The sequence below is a fragment of the Paroedura picta genome, chromosome 9 (assembly GCF_049243985.1).
Source record: "Paroedura picta isolate Pp20150507F chromosome 9, Ppicta_v3.0, whole genome shotgun sequence".
NCBI lineage: Eukaryota > Metazoa > Chordata > Lepidosauria > Squamata > Gekkonidae > Paroedura > Paroedura picta.
Window position 1 is genome coordinate 1,483,736 of NC_135377.1, and position 23,391 is coordinate 1,507,126.

Here is a 23,391-nt window from a genome sequence, read left to right on the forward strand (position 1 = left end):
CGTGTGATGCCTTCACGTGGCACTCCTTTGCACACTATCCTACGAGGAATACTCTTGCCCTGACCTGGATGGCCCAGGCATGCCCAGTCTTGGAAGCTAAGCAGGGTCAGTCCCGGTTAGCACTCAGGTGGGAGACGAGTTCAGAATTGTTATACGGAGGCAGGCCATGGCAGACGCCCCTGAAAGTCTCCTGAAAACCACCTGGAGTTGCTGTAAGTTGGCTGAGGCTCGAGGGCACTCTAGTTGTGAAAAAGGGCTCTTAGCCTTTCATTATATTATTATTATTATTTGCATTTATTTCCCGCCACTATCAGTCAACCTGTCTCGCTTTTGATGGAGTTCTCTCAATGAGCCTACAGGATACTCATCTGCATAATTCCTTTAAGGACTGATTGTGTTGGGCCCCCTTTCTGCCCAGTTCATCTGCCCTCAATGCTTTTCGTTTGCTATGGGAGAGATGCAAAAGAGCCACCGCTTACCTTTGGGCCGCTGCCCGCAGTTCCCGAGGGCCGCCGTAGCCCACCACCCGGCACAAGGAGAAGGTGGGGTGCAGCAGTTCCACCCAGCGCCGAGGGTGCAACTCCAGATAACAGAGCAGCGTCTCTATGCCTGACGGAGGAGAGAAGCTGTGCTCAACGCAGGGCAGGGCTGTTCACTGTTGCTGGATCTCCCTCTTTGGTAGCCATCCCCTGCTCCAGAGCAATCAGGGTCTCTGTGCCGTCTGTTTGCAAAGGAACCAGAGCCAGCGTCTCTTTAGCTGGGGACAGGCAAGCAAGCTAGTAAGGCCTGGGCCTTTTGGGCTAGAGGTGCCAAGTATTGAACCAGGGGCCTTCTGCAGACTGAGCAGATGCTCCACCACTGAGCTGCAGCTCTTTGTTCTTGCTGAATGTGGGCCTCAGCCTCCACAAAAGGCTCACCCTGGGTGATTCCCAGGCCCCGTATCAAGTGTGCCTGGGATGTCCGGGGCTCCCGCAGTGTGCTGAAGGGAGCGGCTCTCTTGTGTTCATGCATGTTCCACCTCAAGGATGACACCACATGAGCCTCCAGCCCTTTTCTCATTTTCCCCAAAATTTATTCTTCTGCTATGATTTCGGGTCACCCCCCCTTCTTGTGGCAAGGAAAAAAGTTAACAGGGCAAGGCAGACAAGAAAGCTGGGTAGGAAGAGGGGTGCAGACACCCCAACAAGTCACATGCGAGGCTCTAGCCCAGGGGTAGTCAAACTGCGGCCCTCCAGATGTCCATGGACTACAATTCCCAGAAGCCCCTGCCAGCGAATGCTGGCAGGGGCTTCTGGGAATTGTAGTCCATGGACATCTGGAGGGCCGCAGTTTGACTACCCCTGCTCTAGCCAGATGTGCTCCCCTTGATTCCTTGCCCGAGGCCTCTTCCCTCCTCCTCCCCACCTTCTTCTCGGAAGTCCAGGGCCTCCACCGTCTGCTGAATGGGGATGGCCCTCTCATGTTTGTGGCACACGCTGGGCTTTTCTTCCTCAAGGTCGGGTGTCTCCTCCCCACTCGCTTCCAAAACAGCCAGCATCTCTGCATCACCCACATCATGGCCCTGGGGAGTAAACCACACAAAACAATGCCCCAACTGCACGTAATCTCTAGGTCGGACTACTGCAATGCACTCTCCATGGAGCTGCCCTTGAAGACTGTCCGGAAGCAGCAACTGGTATAGAATGCTGTGGCCGGGGTGCTGACTGGTGCGGGTCGTAGGGACTGTAGCACTCCAGTCATTCCATCCAGTTGGTGTCCAGGTTCAGTTCAAGGTGCTGGCATTGCCTCAAATGCCCTGCAGTGCCAAGGAGTCCCTCCTTCCAAATTGAGATCATCCACTCAGATCCTCCCATGGCTCTCTGGTCAGCTGTGCTCCTCCCCACCCGCCCTACACCCACTTTCCAACCTTGTTCAGCTCCTGCTGTTTCCGGTGAAGGTCCCGACACCGGCAGCGAGGGAAAACCTTTTGCACCAGCCTCTTCACGGCCAAGTAGTCAACGGTGTCTGCGTAGATGTGCCTCCTCAGCTCATGCAGATCCTCACCCTGAGAAGGGGACAGGACAGGGATGAGAGCAGGGAATGAGGGGGGGAGGGGCGGCATGGCCACCCGTTGCCAGTTCCATTCGGCAAGAAGCTGGTGAACGTCTGATCTGGTCCGAGGTCTGGGGCCGGCGTGCAGCCCTTCGAATGCTGCTCCTGAGCCTTACCTGCAGCACAGGGTCACTTGGAGGGAAGAAGGGGAAGCCCGCACTGTGGTGTTTTGCTGTTTGTTTTTCTGATTTAATTAATGTTGGGCGTTACGGGTATGTTGCAGTGGCTTTAAACATAGGCCTTTAAGGGGAGGAAGAAGGGGGCTGGATGGGTGAATGAAACACGTTGCAAGTGGAAGACAGAGGTACCCCAGGGGGACGGGACTAACGGATTTCTTCAGGGGTTTTGTGGGCTTGAGAGAAGCCTGGGGAGGGCAAAGAGACTGAGGGAGGTGCTGGGGAGGGTGACGGAAACCAGCGTTCTTTTAGCCGAAGTGGCAAACGAGGAGACTCGTTCCTTTGTGGGGGAGTGAGCAGCCTAGAAAGGCAAGTGAGTGAAAGAAGCCTTTGTGACTAGGTCTCTTGAAAGAATGTGACACACGAGGAGGCCCTGCAAAGGCTGAGCGGCAGCCAGAGGCAGCCCACAGCATCACTGGGGAGGAGGAGGAGGAGGAGGAGGAAGATGGGGCTGGGAGTGATGTGCCCTGGCTGGGGGAAGGGTGGAGGCCACCAGGCCAGCTGAGGGAGTTGCACCTGCTCTGAAACAAAAGTAAAGGGGAGGGGATGCATAACAGGCGGTTCTATCTGTCATGCGGTGGCTGCCCTCTTCTCTTGGGAGGCAACTTGCGATGCGTCTGTGACCTGGACCTCCAAGTGGGAAGAAGGCCCCTTTCAGTAGCTGCCCCGTCACTGCAGACCTTCTCTCCCACCCCACCCCAGAGGTTCAAAGTCATAAAGCCTCCGTCCCGTCGCTGCCAAAGGTGTTCTTGTCTGGGCTGAGTTTTAAATCAGCTGGAACTGAACAGGAGCAGAGGCATTTCCACCCACTTTATTCCACTGCTCTTAACTGGACATGATGTCATTTTAGAGTGCTATTGTTCACCATCCCCACCCCTATACCTGGCATCCCTGCCCCCTTCCACAACTCCTGTCATGCAAAGACACAGGAGAGGAGCTCTTTCTTCTGGAAATGGACGTTCTGCTTTCTCTGCACGGCGGCTGAAGGGCAGCTCTCGGAAGCCTTGCTTTTACGCACGATGCAGGAGGATTCCCTGCCAACAGCACCGGGCAGGCCTTACCTCTGGATGCAAGAAGAGGTGGCAGTGGGCAGGCTTGCCGTCCCGTCCCGCCCGCCCGATCTCCTGCACGTAACTCTCAAAGTTCTTGGGCATGTTGTAGTGCACCACGCCACGCACGTCGGACTTGTCCAGCCCCATGCCAAAGGCCACCGTGGCCACCACAACCCGCAGCTGGCCAGACATGAAGTGGTTCTGCACACGACGGCGCTCCGCAGCGGACATGCCGGCATGGTAGGCATCGGCGATCCACTTCGAGGGACGGCGAATGCTCTTCTGAGCTGTGCAAAGAGGGAGGCGGAGGACAAATGCAAAGATCGAGAGGCTGGTTCGACACGCAGGGGGAGGAAAGAAGACGGGGGACTTCTTGGACAGTCAGTTGGGCCTTGCCGGAAAAGAGCCATTCACAGGCCTGCTTTCTCCAGCCTGTCCTCTGCACAATCTGGCTTTCTGACCCCACCAGCACGCTGGCCCAGCTATTCACACTTCGCCTTGCCCCAACAGAAGGGCCCTGATATACGGACCTCCCTGATTTTAAAAGGGGCAAGACATGCAGAATGGAACGGTGGTGGTGCTTTGCTTTTGTAGCTGGGACGGAGCCCCTCCAGGGCTAGCAAGAGCATCTAAGCCACTACCTAGCTAACATTACCCTGACTGGGACGGCCCAGGCTTGCTGGATCTCGGCAGACCTCGGAAGCTGTGGTTGGTACCTGGATGGGAGGCCACCAAGGAAGTTGCTCTGCAGAGGCAGGCAACAGAAAACCCTCCCATGACACCTATTGCCTTGTAAACCCTAAAGAAGGGATGGCCAAACCGTGGCTCATGGGTATTGTAGTCCGTTGGCATCTGGAGAGCCACTGTTTGGCCACCCCTGTCCTAGAAGGTTGCTGCCCGTCACCTGCAACTGGGTGGCACTTCTCCCCACCATGGACTGTTACCATTTCTTCCTCTCTTGGGATCCGCTCTGGGACGTGGCAGGCTGGGAATAAATGCAGCTTAATGCAAGGACTGGAATGAGCACAAAGGAGATGGAGAGACGGAGGCTGCTGCTGCCGCTGCCGGCTCTTCTGCTTTCCTAGCCTGCCCATCCACACCGCCTACCCTTTGCTTTCTTCCTCCGCCCAGCATTGTCGTTGTCTTCCTCCTGCTCCCCTGCAGACATGGGTTCCTTGAGCCTGACGCCCTGGAGACACGTGCGGATCAGTGCTGCGATCCGAGTGGTCTCCTCCCGGCGCGTACAGTAAACGATCACAGAGTCCAGGCTCCCGAACCTCTCCCCTTGCAGCAAGCTCACCAGGGCCTGAAATTAAAAGGAGAACCAAGTTGCTGTCCTGGGGGGGGGGGGGGGACACACAATGTGGCAGGGTGGCTGCCGCTGAGCAAGTAAGCAGTGGCCAAGAGAGTCAGAGACCATTGGCAGAGATCAGAGTGGCTCCAGGAGGTGCCTCATACTGACAGCTGTTCCTTGTAGGCAGTTTTTTACCCTGAGGATGGGGTGTGGAGAAGAGCTAGCTTAACTTCAGCCTTACCTGGTCCTTGTCTCTGTCCGTAGAAACAGAGAGATGGAGGTTAGGCGGGACGGCTGCAGAGCGCACCGTGATCCCCTCGCCCTCTGGGATGCCCAAGTGATGAGCCACGTCCTGTGCTGTTGACACTGTGGCAGTGGCCGTGAGGCCCAAGAAGCAGCACACGCCCAAGCGGTCCCGAAGAACCTGTGAGGCAGAAGACAAGGCGGTCAGACATCCAAGAGGGCAGAGCCAGGAAGACTAGAGAGATGGACTGTGGATAACACCGGTCCTCATTCAGCTGCGTTGTGCTGGTTCTAACCTTTAAAGCCCTAAACCAGGGGTAGTCAAACTGCGGCCCTCCAGATGTCCATGGACTACAATTCCCAGGAACCCCTGCCAGCATTCGCTGGCAGGGGCTCCTGGGAATTGTAGTCCATGGACATCTGGAGGGCCGCAGTTTGACTACCCCTGCCCTAAACGGACTGGGACCAGCGTCCCTGCAGGACTGCCTTTTCCCTTACATTCCGCCAAGAGCACTGAGCTCTTCAGAACTGCTCAGGGATCCCGGGCAGAAAGAGGGGACGTTGGCCTCCCCCAGGGCCAGGGCCTTTTCAGCCTGGTGGAATGAGCTCCCAGAAGAGATCAGGGCCCTGCGGCACGTAAAGCAGCCCTGCAGGGCCTGGAAAACAGAGCTGGTCCTCTGGGCTGATGGTCAAGGCCAGAAATAAGAGGAAGGGAGAAGGGATGCTGAAGAGCAGCTCTGGGATTTCAGTCGGGGGCATAAATTGTAATGCTTTAACATTTTAACCTTTGTTTTATGTTGTTACCTGCCCTGAGCGTTGGAAGGGCAGGATATACATTTATTATTGCTGTTACTATTAATAACAATAACAAGGGCAGAGGTATTAGATGGAATCCAGCCACGGGGAAGCGCCAACGTCCCCTGTGATAACTGGAAACCCAGCCCAGCCTGCATCTGACGGAGGGAGCTGGCCGAGGCCCTTCCTTGCAAGTGCTACCAGCAACGGACTGAGGCAGGCCGATGGAGGGAAGTTAAGCTGTAGCTGACTGCCGGTCCAGCTGCGGGGGCTGCAAGGCGAGGGGCAAGTGGAGGTCATTTGCCCTCGCCTGCCACTACACCAAGCGGGCTGGCTGGGAGACCATGAGGGAAGTCCAGGGTTGCCAGTAGCAAACCTCCTCCCTTGCCTAGAAATCTCTACAGGGTCGCCAAGGTTGGCTGTAACTCAGTGGCTCTTTCCTCCACCACCACCAGATGTGCTCCAACAGCCGTGGAATAGCTCGGAGTCTCCCACCTCTCTGCTGCCACCTCAGGGAGTTTCGCCCTCCCTGCTGTGACATACGGCCATGTGGAGGGACCAGTCCTCACCCAGACATTCCTGGCTGCACTCAGTCTGTTGACTCCCAAAGCTGGAGCTGCACAGGACTGCAGTAAGTCCGCTTCTTCTGTGGCTTGTCCCATTCCCCATCTCAGGAGGGCCGCCTGCATGGCCTCTCCTCTGGTACAATGCCCCCCCCCCTCCCCCAGCTCATTCGCCCTTAGTTTTGCCACAAAAGTGCCGTACCTTGCAGAGCCGCAAGTAACAAGGGCGGAAGTTGTGGGACCACTCAGAGACACAGTGGGCTTCGTCGATGCAGGCAAAAGCCACAGGGGGGAGCTGATCCGCAGAGGGGAGGCAGCTGGAGCTGGAGACGCCACCCCCCACCAGGGCTTCGGGGGACAGCAGGAGCACATGGACCTTCCCAGCCTTTACCTGAATACATGAAAATAAACACGAAACTGCCTTCTATTGAATCAGACCCTCAGTCCCTCCAGGTCAGCATTGCCTACTCAGACCGGCAGCCGCTGTCCAGGGTCTCAGGCAGAGAAAGGTCTTTCCCATCCCCTCCTGCCTGGTCCTTTCAACTGGAGATGCTGCCAGGGATTGAACCAGGAACCTTCTAGCATGGCAGATACTCTCTCAGTGAACCCCTCCCCCACCTAAAAGTCCCCTAATAGTCCTTGGCTTCATAGTTCTGCTCTTAGGCACCGTGAATAACACCATGCATGTGCACAAGATCATGAAACGGGGGCAAGTTTAGGGCAGAAGAGAGACAGACTCGGTGGCCAAGCTTGGTAATTTCGTAAGTTCAACTAGGACCCTGTGTGGGTCCTGAGAAATCAAGTTAAGTCTACATTGCAGGGTTGGTAAAATATGACAATAAATGAAAATCACCAGCCCTTTCATGCTTCTCTACAGCTGCACCTCGGCAAACAAACAGCTCAGCCAGTCGTGTGCAATAATCACCCTCTTTCTGTCCAGCTGAACTTTCACCAGGGGAAACTAGAACAGCCGAAACGCAGAATGGAAGAGCGCTAAGGCTGGATAGTTACAGGTGGGTAGCCATGCTGAGCTGCAGCTGCAGGCAAAGCTAGAAGGACCTCAAAGACTGACAAGATTTCCTGGGTGAATGTTTTCAAGAGTCAAAACTCTCTGTTATCACTTTTAGGAGTAAGGCATGGTAACCAGGTAGAGCCTCTAAAGGGCAGAGAATGCATCTAGTGCTGGACACACAACACCAGTTAGCAGTAGATGCTCTCGGCAGTTGTCACCCGGTTTGTTTTAACATTCAAACCACCTCTCACGGTTGCAGGGAGCCACGTGACGTTTACAGCAACAGGAGGGAGGCTCAGAAAGCAGCTGTGCATTTCCAAGCCTGTTGGCTCACCTTGTCCACAGCAGCCTCTCTCTGGGTCTTGGACATATTGGAGTGGATGCAGACCGCTTTAAGGCGCTGGGGGAGGCCAGAGACCTGGGAGGGAAGAGTGGACCAGGCATCACTTGAAGGCCAAAAAGAGATCATCATCCTCTCAGTCGATAGCCCAGAGTTCTAAATCGTGCCATCAATCATTTCATTCAGCCCAGGCCTTTCCAGTGCAAACCCAGAGGAGAGCTACAAACAGAATCCCTCCACCTGGACAGAAACAGCCCACTTGAAAGAGGCTGCCGGGTTCGCATGTCGCTGGCATCGCAACACCAAGGGAGATCAAGGGGCCAGGTGGGTTCCTCCCCCCAGGGGGCCAGGTCATGCCCAGCTCCATATCTTGTGGTGCCTGCAAACTTACCTGGTCATCCATCAGGGACACCAGGGGCGAAATCACCAATGTGATGCATTTAGACCGCTTGGCATACAGGTAAGCAGGAAGCTGATAGCAGAGAGATTTGCCCATTCCTGTCGACAGGACCACCAGTGTTGACAGTCCTGGGGGGAGCCAAGAAGGGCAGCAGTGGGATTAAAGGGCACGAGGCTGAATTCAGAGGCAAAGAATGGCAGAAGCCAGCTGGGACTTGCATGCAGAGTCCCCACTGGATCACTTTCTTTCACACTGCGTGGCGCTAATTAAATCTTCCGCCACAAAACACGAAAGATAGCCTTCCTTGGTGCAGGGAAGAAACGGCAGAGCTCATAGCTAAGGCCCAATAATTGAATGGGAGATCCTACTGAGGACGGAGGAGCAGACCAGACCTCAGAAGACTAGTAATCACAGCAGCTGCTCAGGGCAGCAGAGCCCAGTCCTGGGCAGCCATCAGATCTTGAAAACTAACTCCTGGTTAGTAGTTGGGCGGGAGGCCTCTACAGATGTGCAGGGTTGGTTGCTGTGCAGAGGCAGGCAAGGGCGAACCACCACCGAATGTCTCTCGCCCTGAAAACTCTATGGGCTGCCATAAATAAATTAAGGCAGCTGTGTCATGGCAGCAAAACATAAAAATAAAAGGAGGGGCCAGCAGAAGTCTAATGGCAGCTGGCCAGTCCCCTAGGAGGAGGTTAGCCTGCACTAACAAACATTAGAAAACTGCAAACAAAACAGCAGGAAAAAACACAAAAACTGCACTGCTGTTGCCTGGGTCAGGGCGCCTATAAAAACAGACCAAATCAGCATGACCACCTGCAGACCTTTTCCACGGCAGCCCTGCTGAAAGGCAGTTTTACAGGCACCTGTGTCAAGTTCGTAAACCAACAGGATGGTTACCCAGGATGGCGGATTCACATTCCAACCTTCCCAGGCCTGTGAGTTCAGCCCCTACAACAGCACTGCAGAACAGGGAGCTGTCCACAGAGAGCCTACGATGGATGGTGCTGAAATCAGGCTGCACGCTTGGGAAGCCACATAATCGGTCCCTTGCGCAAAAGAGGCAAGTACCAGGAATGAAGCATCTGGGAATGCTGTTCTACTGGAGCTGGCATGGGCAAAAACAGAACAGAAAAGAGGCAGTGGGGTAATCCAGGAGATCCCTGGCTGAGATCATGCCTTTGCTAAACCTCATGCCCACTTCAGTCCTCCTAGAAATACAAGGATTTTAGGACTGGCCTACCTTATAGAGCTGTTGTAGGGATATGACTGCAAAGCATTTCGAACAACAAACGTGCCATATAAATGCCAAGTATGAGTGAGTCATGGGCCTGTCTCAAAGAACTAGGTTCTTTGAGCCTCTGTGAAACTGGGAGAGAAACAGGGGCCACATGTGCTGTTCCAGAGCAGCAGGCCCCACAGACCCAAAGGCAAACAGGCATCCAAAGAGGCCTGTGATAGAACACCCACATAGAGCTGGAAGGTACTCCAAGGGCCATCTCGTCCCGGATGGAAATACTATTTCACACAGAGAGTGACTCAATGTGCAATAAGAGGATGTTGAGACGGCCACAAGAGGAAGCAGCTTGAAAAGACAGATTCATGGGGGAGAAGTCTGACAACGGCTACTCGCTATGGTGGCTGAGGGAAACCTCCACATTCAGAGGCAGTCAAGATCTGAATCCCAGCGGAAGCCCTCAGCCTCTCTGCCCTGTCGTTAGCCCTCCAGGGGAACTGGATGGCCACGATGTGAGACAAGATGCTGGACTACATGGGCCATTGGTCTCATCCAGCAGGGCTCTTCTTGTGTTCTTATCAGGGGAAGGTGTCTCTGCCCTGTTGGGGGCTCTGCAGAGGAACTGGTTGGCCACCGTGTGAGACAGGATGCTGAACCAGCAGGGCTGAGGTTCTTATCTGGGAAGGCCTCAGCCTCTCTGCCCTGTTGCTGGCCCTGCAGAGGAACTGGTTCAGCAGAGCTAATCTGATGTTCCCATCAAGGGAAGGCCTGGGCTCCCATGCCGTGTTGCTGTCCCTCCAGAGGAGCTGTTCTTAACTTCCTGCACAGGACAGGATTTTCAAAGCTCCCCCAGTGAGACTTGCTCTGTGCCCAGAGGCATTAGATGGTCCTCACAATTCAAAGAGCCTATTGATGGAAACAAAATGTGGTGCCCAGATTAGCCCAGCAGAAGACAGACATTTTCTCCACTATACACTCCGTGTGGGAGCCATCTGTGATACCTACACTGCTCCCTGTTTGTTACAAGGACAGGTAGGAGACCAGCGGGGACTAGACCCAACCCTCTGAAGTCACCTGGAAGACACTCTTGCTAAGCTGGCATCTGGCCACGTTTGCAGCCATGTTAACTGGGACACCTCCGTTCCCTCTAAGTTTCCAGGGCAAAATGTCCCAGGGCTTAATTTATTTACTTAGTTATTAATGTTTTTATAGTGCCCTTCCCTGTGGGCTCAGGAGAGGTGTGTACCTGAGAGGATCCTCATCACTGCTGCTTCTTGTCCCAGCCGGAAGGAGCTGTAGCCCAGCTCAGACAGAGCACGAAGCACTTCCGGAGGGGTCTCTGGGCAAAGCACAGACAGAAGGGGAACCAAATTTATACAAATATATACATGCATGCATACAAACAATCTTAAACTAATAACAACAACAACAACAACAACAACAACAACTTTATTTTTATAAACTGCCCTTCCCGGTTACAAATGAGACCTGAAGCATTTCTCCTAGGACTGATAGCCTTACCTCTCACCTTCCCGTCTTGCCCCAGCTTGTAGAGAGGCTGCAGCGGTGCAGGAGGAGGGGGAAGATCGTATGCAGGCTTCAGCACATGCAGGTAACCCTCTTCTTCCTCCGGTTTTGGAGCTCCTGGGCGGCTCTCACAACCATCAGCTGAGGAGGGAAAAACACTGCTGAAGTGAAAGCACGGTCGTCCTCTCCCTCAATCTGGACGATGCAAGTTTGGGTAACAAGCACAAGGCGGATCAACTCTCAAAATAAATAAATGTTTTTTTTAATCCAGACAATCCCTTCTGCCAAGGGCGACACTTTCCTCTAGGGCAAGGAGCCTTTCGGCAGGGGCTCTTCTTCTGTCAGTACACTCCACTTCCTGAACCCTGTACTTGTTATGATACTGTTTACTAATTTACTACTAATTTACTCTCTCCTTATATCTATACTGCTATGATTTTGCTCTATTGTCTGAGGAAGTGCACATGAAAGTTCACACCTTGAATAAAACTCTATTGGTCTTAGAGGTGCCTGATGGGTCTTCAGTTCTGTTCCGCTGCTTCAGACCAACACGGCCACCCACCTGAATCGGTAAGGAGAAATGAATCCTAGTGGAGTTCCCAGCCTGTCCTTCCCCACCTACCTGAGATCCTGCAGTAGGCCGTATTGGTCATCCTGGCCACTTCTTCCAGAGTGAGCAGGGGCACCTCTTCTTCGGCTGCACAGCCACTTCCCTCCTGGGGAAGGTCACCCGCCGGGGGCTGTTTTGCCACTGCAGGGAAAGAAATGGGGGAAGGGGTCTGGTCATCTTCTACAAACATGCTCAGGGACATATGTGTGCATCTTCTGCTAAGAGTGCACCGTCTAAAGGGCGGAGGAGAAGGAGTTCACCAAAGTTTATCCAAAGTACAGCAAGCAAGAGTTCCCAACAAGCCAAGCCAAAGCCAGGTACTGAGTCTACCCAGGAGACACTCTCTCTCTCTCTCTCTCTCTCTCTCTCTCTCTCTCTCTCAAAACAGCTCTGTTCACACAGTGCTTACTCTTCTCATGGGGAAACCTCTTGCCACAGGCTCTCAAAAGTACTGTTTGCAGATTCCATGGCTACCTTCCTCTGCTGTGACCAGAATTAGATTTCACAGCGAAGCTTGCCTTCTAGGCATGGCCAGTATCAACTACGGGTGAGCACTTCGGTGCAGTTCTGCCACCTCAGTGCTCACTAAAGCCTGAGAGGGCCAGCACCACAGCGCAACGAGGAGGGGCGGCATCAGCAAGACAAGTCTCCCCCATCCTCTTTTGGTGTATATCAGCAGTTCTCAACCCAGGGGTCGCGACCCCCCGAGGGGTCATTTGGCCTTTCCTGGGGGCAGTGGCTGCATGGCACCGGCTTCCTCCATGCCACCTCGGTAGCTCCAAGGTGGCGCAGAGGAGTCCAGCGATATGCCACCGCCTCTCTGGCCGCTCCGCAACCCCTACAGCAGGAGTGACAGCAAAGTGTGCGCATGCGCGCCACCACAAGCATGCATGCACAAACACAAACACACACGAGAGTGCATTCTGCCACTATCCTTGCTGTAGAGGTCACTGAGCGGCAGCAGTTGAGAACCGCTGGTGTATATAGTTTTTCCTACCTAAATGCAGAACTTTACATTTGTCCCTATTGAACTTCATTTTATTCAGTTTAGCCCACTTCTCGAGCCTATCAAGAGCATCCTGTATTCTGTTGCTGTCTTCAGTTGTGTTTGCTACCCCTCCCAGTTGATACTAAATATCACATTTAATATGTATTCCCTCTAAACCCTTATCCAAATCATGTAGCCATCACCACATCCCCTGGCAGCAAATTCCACATCTGAATCACCCCCTGTATGTAGTATTTCCTTTCGTCCACTGTGAACCTTCTGCCTTTGTGTGTGGATGTGGAATCCTGATAAGCTTACCTCTCCCCTTGCACTGTGAAGCCCAGTGGCCAAGCCCTCCGCATCGGAAGCAAGCATCACCGCTTCGGTCTAGGTGCCGGCCGCCTCCTCCAAACTGTTCTCCCTTTTTCTGCCACTTCTGCTTCCATGCCTACAAAGACACCAAGGGACAGGCTAAGTCCACAGATGCCCTCCACTCTCCTTCCAGCTCAGTGCTAAGGGGAGACCTTGCCCTCCCTTCCGTGCATCAGGCCCTGCTTCTTCCTGCCACTAGACTGCAAATCCAGGAGTGGGTGGGAGAAGGTGGAAACTAGCCTGGTTTGTCTATTCCCATCCGGTTTGGCTCCACCTGGTCCCCAGAGCATCAAATACTTAAAGGTTCATTTCATATCAACCCATAAAGGTGATTCTTCAGTCAGACATGTGTCAAAGACAAGAACAAAGAGGCCACTTGGAGAGAGAGCTTAATCAGTTTATTTGCTGCAAAGGCAGAAACCAAGGCACCTGCCAAGTTCTATTTATGTATTTATTATTTTGATTTCTAGGCTGTCCCTCCCCACAAAACGGGTGCATTACAAAAAAGCACCATGCGTGTCGAGCTGAAAGGGCGTTTGGCTGCGTCTAAATGGAAGTGCTGCGTAAGCAGTTTATTTATTCCACTTATAGCTGGCCTTTCTTGCTGAGTCTAAAGATTGATTCCAGAATATAAGAATGATGCAGACAGACAGCATTAAATGCCAAAGTATATGATAGTCTCAGTTCACAACTGCCTTCGTTTTATTGCAGTGCTAAACCATAACCCCTATCATCAGGATCAAGGATCATATTGGATCTGAGCGGCCCAAGCAAGGCTCTTGGCATTCTTTATTGTGCCTTTCTTAATACTCGGAGAAAGAGCAAAGGAGAAAGCATCTCATTCACACAACAGATATTTTGTATGTGCTTGAAAGTAAGGCAGCTACTCACATGGACTAAACTCTCGACAAACAGAATCCTTATGCTTTCTTTAGAGCTGAAGGCTAGCGACAGAGGAATAGTTCACAGGAGCCTCCAGGTGTAATCTGCCTAGCAGACTGCCACAAACAAAGGCACACCTAAGTTACGCGTTTAAACATGTACCCAAGAAACTACCCCAGACAATGATTCCAGCAGGCAAATGATAATCAGCACACAAAGCATGAAGAACATCCATTTTCAAAAATTCAATTATCCACATCCCTCATTTGTCAACATTCCATTTCTGACTGGCAAGCAGGACAAGAGCCGTGCAGAACGCTGCAGAAGGAAGGGGGGGCAACATCAGCAGTTGCAAGACCAATTCCATTTTTCCAAAATCACCGCAGATATAAAATGCTTTTCCTCAAGGGAATCGGCTCAGCGTGGATGATAAAACAAATCGAGCTGAATTCAGAGGAGCCCCGCAGTTTATCCAACTCTCTTTCCCCTGAGAATAGGAAGCCCACTCCCCCGATATCTGGCCACCCACGCAGCAGGGAACCCCGGCAGCCTTGGCTGTGCATATTCCAGCTTCTCCCCTCTAGTCAAGCGGCACTCTACCTGCTTCCGCAGCAGCCTTCCTTTCAAGGCGTATCCTTTCCCGTAAGATTTCTTCTTGAGGTTGAGGCGGACAAAGTTGCCATCTTTCTTGGGTGGTGCCCTGCAGGCAAAGAAAGGCATCCTCCATTTTAATGTGTCCCAACATCATGCTGGCATTTATTTACATCACTTCTACCCCACCTTTCTCCCCAAGGGGGACCCAAAGCAGCTCATATCATTCTCCTCCCTTCCACTGTATACTCACAACAACCGTGTGAGATTCAAGTGGGTCGCCATGTTGGTCTGAAGGAGCACAACAAAAATTGAGGCCAGGAGCACCTTTAAGACCAACAAAGATTTATTCCAGGCAGGGGCTTCCTCAGACTATGAACTCCCATCATCATAAGGCAAAATAAATTGTGGCAAATTAGTAAACTATGTCATAATATCCAAATTAAGCCATAAGATGCCATATGATCATTCTTTGCTAAAACAGCTAATCAGTCCTTTTGAGTTCCGATGTAGTTCACCAACACATTGGAGAAATAAAACTGTCTCTGTTGGTAATTAATAGCAGACACTTTCCCAGTTGTGAAAAGAAAAAGAGACTAGTTGCTGGCCCCATCCGCCTCCCCCGAAGCGTGGAAGCATCCCTGCAAGTGCCAAGCAAAGAGGTATCATTTTGCCTGGGAACGTTTCTCCTGATCATGTGGCTCACAGCAAGCAGGGAAGAGTGACGCTCAAGGGATGTCCTGGGTCGTAGCACTAAGAGTGTTCTTAGCAACCCCACAGGCCAGTTTCTAGGACCCCTATTGGAGTGCCAGTGTTTCCCCTCCCAAGACATACCTGTGGGCAAGGATGCCGGATCGCCCGCTCCGCTTGGGATGCTCCTCCTCCACTTCCCCAAGCAGGTTTTCCGAGTAAACGGGCGGAACTCTCCCTTTTCCCTCTTGCACCTCTGCTGCATCCTCAGCATCGAAATCATATGCACTGAGCTGCTGCTTTTGAGTGACACCGCACTGTTTTTTGGCTGCGTTCTCCCTGGCTGGTTCTGTAGCTCTCTTGCGCTTCGCACCTGGATTGATGCCTTTGGAACTGTCCCTACTACGGTCTTTGTTTGCAGCCTTAACTTGTGGGTCCTTCTGGCAAGAGGCCTTTTCTCTCTGGTTAGGGTGATGCCTGTCCCCCTCTTCACCAAGATCATTTTCTGTCCTTCCTTCCAGGAGCTGTGTCTCCATGGGATGAACGGCATCCAGGCTATTATGGAGATGCTTGACTGTGGAAGATACAGTGTTGTGGTTTCCAGCAAGTGCTAACCCTGTCCCTTCTTTGCTAGGGATTGTGCCTACAATCTGGCTCTCTTGCACACATTTGTCTCCAGCACTCTGGCAGGCAGGCTTCCTTTTCATGAGGTCTGCTGGATATTGTCCTCCAGGAGAATTGTGATATGTGCCCTGCTCTGCCTCTTCACTATGGGGGAGAGGATGGGCTTCCGAGGACTCGTGTTCTGGTGATTCCTGACCTTGAGCTGCCCCACTGATTCCCCCAGGACAGCCCTCTCTTTTCAGACCCTCTGTAGGGTGCATTTCTGCCCCTTGGCACCTGTCCAGCCAGCCAGCATCCAGGCTGCTCAGCCGTTTGGTCACTGTGCGTTTCAGCTGCTGAAATTTATCCAGTGGTGGCAACCTTGGCGTTAGATCAGAGGGGGGGAGCTTGGCAGGAGTCAGCCCCCGCAGTGAAGAAGGGAAGAGGCCTGGAAGTTCGTCTGCATCAGGGCCAGACACCTGATCCACATTGTTCACCAACAAAGAAGCTTCTAGAGGTTTGGATGACACAGCCTGGGGGGCTCGATCCAGGTCCTTCTGTGACAATGTGGCTGACTTCCTCCTGGGGGTGAGGGGGTTTCTTAAGGTCACAGGACGCTCCTAAGATCAGAAGTAAAACCCAGTCAATTTTCAGCAGCTGTTTTCATCTGTTCCCCGTTTAGCACACTTGCCACACTTGTCAGGCTACAAAAGGGTGAACATTTCCCCCCACTAATTCGGCACATGTGGACTTGCATTGTGACTGGGTAGCAATTCCGGATTCCAGTATTCTAAGGAATGAGCTTGTACATTTGGTATCAGAGAGATAAAGTAAAAAAATGCATCAGGCCTGTGGGCTTCTAGACTTAAAGGAGCTTCAGTCTCCAATATTCTTCCTCTTTCAGATAACCAGAATAAGGGGAATGTTAGTAACTCACTCGACAAACCTTAATAGTTGCTCCCAAGTTGCGTTTCAACTTCATCCCAAAATACTGCACAGAAAGTTGGAGTGCGTCTCGATCTTGTGGGGTCAGTTTAGGACCCATCTTGCTTCGATTCAGGTGTGCACCCCAGGAACCTGAGTCAGGTGCCTTGGACAAAAATATATATTTATGGAGGAAGGAGGGGAGAGAAAGAGAGAGAACCCAATGTAACTGGTGGGATATGTTTCTAGAAAGGAGTAGCTGCACAGAAGATTGAAGATTCAATAACTAGTTATGCGACCTCCGAGCACACCTTGAATAAATCTTAAAGGTCTTAAAGGTGCTACTGGACTCTAATTTTATTGTGCTACTTCAGACCAACACGGCTACTCATTTGAATCTAGTGTTAAAATTGAACAGCAATAGGTTCAGGTGGGTAGCTGTGTTAGTCTGAAGCAGCATCACAAAGTTTGAATCCAGTGGCACCTTTAAAAGCAACCAAGTTTTATTCAAGTTATAAGCTTTTGTGTGCATAGACACAAAGAGTGTTAGACAGGAGAGACAACAGCAGATTAAAGCTAAAATTAGAAAACATCTGACTGGAATTTTATAGATTCTGGATCTTGTGCCAGATTTGGTTCAAGGGAAAGAAACAAGAAGCTTCTGCCTCACATGTTTGTGGAGATATAAATGCATTCCTGTAAATGACAACTGGAAATATGTTAATTGTTCAGACAATAATACGCCTGTGTCTGGCATCCTTGCATGCCATGTAAGTTATGTTCCTTTCCCAACACCACATCCTTCTCCTGTCCCCACAGAACCAATTATTTAAAAACTGCTAAACTATACTAAACTTTAAAGGGCAGATTCAGCATAAAGCATGAGGTCTGAATGAAATCACCAGTACCTGACCAGGCCCCATGAGGAGAGGCTGAAGGAGCTGGGAGTCTCGACAGTGAAGAAGAGACCCTGGTGAGGCGATAGCACCTGGGTCGTTGTCACCTAGGGCCTCCCTCTCCCTCCAGTGTAGAGGGTTATTAGATTGCGGGGTGGGGGGGGGATTGAGCTGTTTTATCGCTTTGTTTGCTATGTTTTTTATTGTGTCTATTGAATCTGGGATGTCGTTTTAATGGGGGTTAATGGGTTTTTATTGAGGACTTTGTGACCTGCCATGAGCCACTGGAATGGGAATGGTGGGAAATAAACAAACAAACAAACAAACAAACAAACAAACAAACAAAATGATTGCTACAGCTTCTGCAGATGGCTACAAACAACCTGTTTTTGAACTGCATTTAAAGTGGAACGACTGTCTGCTTGAAAAGGCTGTGCAGCGTTTGCGTCATTCCTGACCCAGAGCCATATCAGAGCTGGAACACTGGAAGCAGGGGAAGGCCATCCTCCATCCAGAGAGCCACAGAATTAGAATCATAGAATCACAGAGTTGGAAGGGGCCATACAGGCCATCTAGTCCAACCCCCTGCTCAACGCAGGATTAGCCCTAAGCATCCTAAAGCATCCAAGAAAAGTGTGTATCCAACCTTTGCTTGAAGACTTCCAGTGAGGGGGCACTCACCACCTCCTTAGGCAGCCTATTCCACTGCTGAACGACTCTGACTGAGAAAAACTTTTTCCTGATATCTAGCCTATATCGTTGTACTTGAAGTTTAAACCCATTACTGCGTGTCCTTTCCTCTGCAGCCAGCAGAAACAGCATCCTGCCCTCCTCCAAGTGACAACCTTTCAAATACTTAAAGAGGGCTATCATGTCCCCTCTCAACCTCCTTTTCTCCAGGCTGAACATTCCCAAGTCCCTCAACCTATCTTCATAGGGCTTGGTCCCTTGGCCCCAGATCATCTTCGTCGCTCTCCTCTGTACCCTTTCAATTTTATCAATGTCCTTCTTGAAGTGAGGCCTCCAGAACTGCACACAGTACTCCAGGTGTGGTCTGACCAGTGCCGTATACAATGGGACTATGACATCTTGTGATTTTGATGTGATGCCTCTGTTGATACAGCCCAAAATGGCATTTGCCTTTTTTACCGCTGCATCACACTGCCTGCTCATGTTTAGTTTACAATCCACAAGTACCCCAAGGTCTCGTTCACACACAGTGCTACCTAGAAGCGTATCCCCCATCCAGTAGGCATGCTTTTCATTTTTCTGACCCAGATGCAGAACTTTACACTTATCTTTATTAAATTGCATCTTGTTCTCATTTGCCCATTTTTCCATTGTGTTCAGATCTCGTTGAACTCTGTCTCTATCTTCCGGAGTATTTGCCAGTCCTCCCAATTTGGTGTCATCTGCAAACTTGATGAGTAGTCCCTCCACCCCCTCATCTAGATCATTAATAAATATGTTAAAAAGTACCGGGCCGAGCACCGAACCCTGAGGTACCCCGCTACTCACCTCTCTCCAGTCTGATGAAACACCATTGACAACAACTTTTTGAGTGCGGTTCTCTAACCAATTCCCTATCCACCTAACGATCTGAAAATCCAGATTGCAGTCCTTCAACTTATCCATCAGAACATCATGGGGAACCTTGTCAAAAGCTTTACTAAAATCCAAGTAAATGACATCAACCAAATTTCCCCGATCCAGCAAACCTGTTACTTGGTCAAAAAAGGAAACTAGGTTGGTCTGGCAGGACCTGTTGGAGACAAATCCATGCTGACTTCCTTGGATCACCAAATTGTCCTCCAGATGTTTGCAGATCGCTCCCTTTAATATCTGCTCCATTATCTTCCCCACAACAGAGGTCAGACTCACTGGTCTGTAGTTTCCCGGGTCATCCTTCCTCCCTTTTTTGAAGATCGGAATAACGTTTGCTCTTTTCCAGTCCTCCGGGACATCTCCAGTCCTTAAAGAGGTTCCGAAGATGATGGACAAGGGCTGTGCAAGTTCTCTGGAAAGTTCTTTGAGTACTCTCGGGTGCATTTCATCTGGACCAGGGGATTTGAACTCATCCAGTGCAGCTAAATGCCTCTCGACCACCTCTCTATCCATGTTAACCTGCCACCCAGACACTATCCTTTGGCTACAGCCATCTCTAGATGTGCCTAAACACTTAGACCTGTGGGAAAAAACAGATGTAAAATAGGCACTAAGCCTTTCTGCTTTCTCTGCATCTTTCGTTAGAGTTTGTCCATCCGCACCCAACAGCGGGCCTATTGCCTCCTTTACTTTACGTTTGCTCCTCACGTAACTGAAAAATCTTTTCTTGTTAGAATGGGCTTCCCTGGCCAATCTTAGCTCACTCTCAGCTTTGGCCTTTCTGATGATTGATCTACAGTGCCTAGTAACCTGTAGGTACTCTTCTTTAGAGCTCTGTCCTTCCCTCCATTTCCTGAACATTTTCCTTTTCTTTCTTAGTTCCTCTTGAAGTTCTCTGTTCATCCAAATAGGCTTCTTAGAGCTCCTGCAGTGTTTTCGTCTTTCTGGAATAGTCATTGATTGAGCATGCAATAGCTCTTGTTTGAGTAGCGCCCACCCTTCACATGCTCCCTTCCCTTCCAGCATTCTCGTCCATGGTATGACACTCATCATGTCTCTGAGTTTATTAAAGTTTGCCCTACGAAAATCCAACATCCGCGTCTGGCTACAAGCTTCCTTGGCTCCCCATCTCAAAAGGAATTCTATGAGGACATGGTCACTTCCCCCTAGGGTCCCCACCTCCTTCACCTCATCCACCAACTCTTGCCTGGAGCGGTTACAGTGTCCGACTAAAAACTGGGAGGCTGATTCAAATCCCCGTTATGCCATGGAAATATGCTGGGTGACTTTGGGCCATTCACACACTCTCAGCTTAACCTACCGCACGGGGTTCTTGTGAAGATAAAATGGAGAAGAGGAGAATGACATGAGCCCCCTTGAATACCCACTAGGGCAGTGGTTCTCAACCTGGGGGTCGGGACCCCTTTGGGGGCCGAACGGCCCTTTCACAGGGGTTGCGGCAGGACTAGCAGCTTGGCACCATCCACACAACAGCCTTGCGGGGTAGATCGAGATAGAGGGTTTGTCTGTCTGGAGCAGCGACATGGTGGGACAAGAACTGAACTGAAAAACCACGGAAAAAAACAATTTATATATAATCATGAACAATGAATCTTCACGCCATTGGTTAATTTCGGTTTAATTTCTGTGAAAGAACACTTTTTTGATTTTATGGTTGGGGGTCACCACAATATGACGAACTGTATTAAGGGGTCACGGCATTAGGAAGGTGGAGAACCACTGCACTAGGGAGAAAGGTGAGGAATATATGAGGTAGGTAAGTGAATAAAGAGATCCAGCTCCTAATCCCCACCCACACGATGCTCATTCGCAGCCCAGCTGCTGTGCTCACAATCTCTGAAAAGTGCTGCAAAAATATGCTATAGCAGCTATCATTCCTCCTTACAGAAGAAAGCCAAGGGGAAGGGGTTCATTTGCAAAAAAACCCAAAACTCAAGACCAAATCAAATGAATCCAGTGAAAACTTTTCTCCACAGGATGATCGGAATTAACATTCCAAACAGTGAATGCCCCTTTGTTACCTGTTCAGCAGCAAGAAGCTCTTGAGTTCTCTGCTGTGTGTTAACTTCCAGTTCAGGGCCCTTGTCTCGCTTCAGTGTTTTGTACTCTATGTACAAGTCTGTGCCAAAGAAAAAAACAACGGGTGAGAACAGTTTCTGAGCTCTCCAGGGAATCACCAGCTCAACTAAGTTCCCGAGTCCACCAAACCCAGTACCCTTTCTCAAGCAGCAGTCAAGCCCAATTTTTCAGACAGATGTTAAACATTTACAAACGACAATTAATTGAGTTCATTGAGAAAGCATCTTCTTTGCAGGCAGGCCATCCTAGGTTCAGTCCCCAGCATCTCCCTTGAAATGGATCAGGGTGCAGGTCTTTGGAAAGAGTGCTGCTGCCTGTCAGAGTGGGAAATACTTTCCATGATGGGCCAAGAGTCTGACTCAGTATAAGGCAGTATAATGCGTTCAATGCACTCTTAATAAGCAATGCCAATCTATTCCACTGGCAGAAATCTGGACGCTCAATGGTCGAGTTATAAGATTTGAGACAAAAGAAGCAATCCTTTTATGCAGCTGGGCTTATTCCCAGGAAAGCGTTCCTCCATCCTTCTTAAGGCAGCAGAAAACTGTAAGAGTAGGCAGCCACTTAACTGAATGACGTGCCAAATGAACAAACATTATCCTGTTTATTAAGCCAATTGCAGAGTTGAAACATTCTAATTCCCAAGTGTTGTGTTAAATGTGTTATTGTTACAAATTCCACCATTTGAAACATTATATGTTCCAAATGGTTATGTTCCTTGGACTGTGCCGTGAAAATCTTTCATTGTAAACCACCCTGAACTGCAGGGGAGAGGAGTAAATATATTATATATGATATGTAAATTAATTCTGGCCACTCCTCCCTTATCTCCATGCATAGAAAAGTACAGTAAACACTTACTTTTAATCTCTTCAGGGGCTTCTGCAACATCAGCCTAGGAAAATAAACATGTATAAACTTATATGGGAAGCCAAGTTAGTTAGTTTTATTATGGTCATAGACCAGCATAAGAAACATCCATTAAAACCAGGAATTAAAACATCTTAAAAGATAACAATAGAGAATAGAAAAGGTAGATAAACACAGCTGTCCAGATTCATTTAAAACAGACCATTCTATTACGAATTTTGATCTCTGCTGCGCAGAACTTGGCAATTCTATAAGTTGTGTTATTTTCTATATTATTATTATTAACTAATAACATGTATAAACTCATCAGATATGGCTCTGGAAATCTCCCTGACTTCTATTAGTTTTAACCAAAGTGTTTCACATACCTTGTTTGGTCTCCTCTGGTGCTCTTGAAGAAACAAAACCTCCCATTTTTTCAGTAGCAATTTTACCTCACTGTATCTATCCATATTTCTTTCAGAAATCCTGCCAAAAGTTGAACCTGAAGACAAAAGCTTCACATTAATTTGACCCTCAAAAACATTTTGCTGGATAATATCAAATAGAAGGATGCTATTATTTCATAGTTCATACATGGCTCCAGCACTAGCACAAAACATGAAAGGCCAGAATTTAGAACATGGCAGAGAATTAAGTACACCTCCAACCGCAGTTTTCAAATGTAATCGTGTCATCAGCCTAGAGCCAGATACAAACAATTCCTGGACTTTCTGCCCCTAACTTTTCAACGTGACAAAACAAAATCAGAGTCCAACAAAGACTTATTCAAGACGTGAGCTTTCAACTGAGTTCAGCTTCTTTCAATGGGTGCAAATTATCCTAATCAGCTAGCATCCTAAGGGATCACCTTTCACAGTGCGATCCCAAGCAGATTTGCAGCCTTCTAAACCCATGAAAGCCAATGGGCTTAGAATGTTGTGACTCTGCTTAGGATAGATCAACATGGGCAGCAGTGGGGAAGTGCAAGAGTCCAGGGGCATCTTCAAGACTAACAAAAGTGAGCAGTGACTCACAAAAGTTCATCCCCTGCCACAAACTTTATTATTCTTTAATGTGCTACTGGGCTCTTGCTCTTTTCCACTGCTGCAGACGGACTAACACGGCCACCCATCTTGCACTATGTGAAGAAGTGAGCAGTGACCTATGAAAGCTCCTCCCTTGTCATAAATGTTGTTAGTCTTGAAGGTGCTCCTGGACTCCTTTGCTAAGGATGGCATTGTGGGTCTCCCATGCACAGCAGCTGAGAATTCTTCCATTTGCTTTAAAGGCAGCATCTCACCCTCTCCAGCTTTTCCCTTGGTCAAGTCCCACAAAGAGATCTATGAGAGTCAAAGCAGCTAGCCCTACTCAAATTATTGTGGTTCTGCGCCCATCTGGATTTGCTTCTCGTGTACCATCACAGCCACTTGTATTGTTGGCCCTGCAGCCTGAGCAGAAAGATCCTGTCAGAATCTTCGACTCAGAAATAAGCAACCTTGTTAATTGGAACAAGAGTTCTTTATTCAGTAGCAAAGGAATCCTGGGGGCTGC

General features: G+C 50.0%; 1 protein-coding gene across 3 annotated transcripts in view; it reads right to left on the minus strand.

The window, feature by feature from the left end:
* RECQL4 (RecQ like helicase 4) overlaps positions 1-23,391 on the minus strand; it is a 30,178-nt gene that overhangs the window by 4,710 nt on the left and 2,077 nt on the right. For 2 of the 3 annotated variants that reach the window (XM_077351299.1, XM_077351300.1), the window contains exons 2-20: positions 22,227-22,342; positions 21,850-21,883; positions 20,931-21,028; positions 16,401-16,553; positions 15,005-16,083; positions 14,180-14,279; positions 12,644-12,773; positions 11,350-11,478; positions 10,722-10,868; positions 10,447-10,539; positions 7,958-8,094; positions 7,561-7,644; positions 6,417-6,605; positions 4,855-5,037; positions 4,427-4,625; positions 3,329-3,606; positions 1,907-2,044; positions 1,405-1,561; positions 480-609 (exon numbers count right to left, since the gene is read on the minus strand). In XM_077351299.1, the coding sequence (XP_077207414.1) occupies positions 480-609; positions 1,405-1,561; positions 1,907-2,044; positions 3,329-3,606; positions 4,427-4,625; positions 4,855-5,037; positions 6,417-6,605; positions 7,561-7,644; positions 7,958-8,094; positions 10,447-10,539; positions 10,722-10,868; positions 11,350-11,478; positions 12,644-12,773; positions 14,180-14,279; positions 15,005-16,083; positions 16,401-16,553; positions 20,931-21,028; positions 21,850-21,883; positions 22,227-22,310 (3,542 nt within the window). In that variant the 5' untranslated portion in view covers positions 22,311-22,342. The remainder of the gene's footprint in view (positions 1-479; positions 610-1,404; positions 1,562-1,906; positions 2,045-3,328; positions 3,607-4,426; positions 4,626-4,854; positions 5,038-6,416; positions 6,606-7,560; positions 7,645-7,957; positions 8,095-10,446; positions 10,540-10,721; positions 10,869-11,349; positions 11,479-12,643; positions 12,774-14,179; positions 14,280-15,004; positions 16,084-16,400; positions 16,554-20,930; positions 21,029-21,849; positions 21,884-22,226; positions 22,343-23,391) is intronic. The other variant, XM_077351301.1, reaches the window with a different exon arrangement.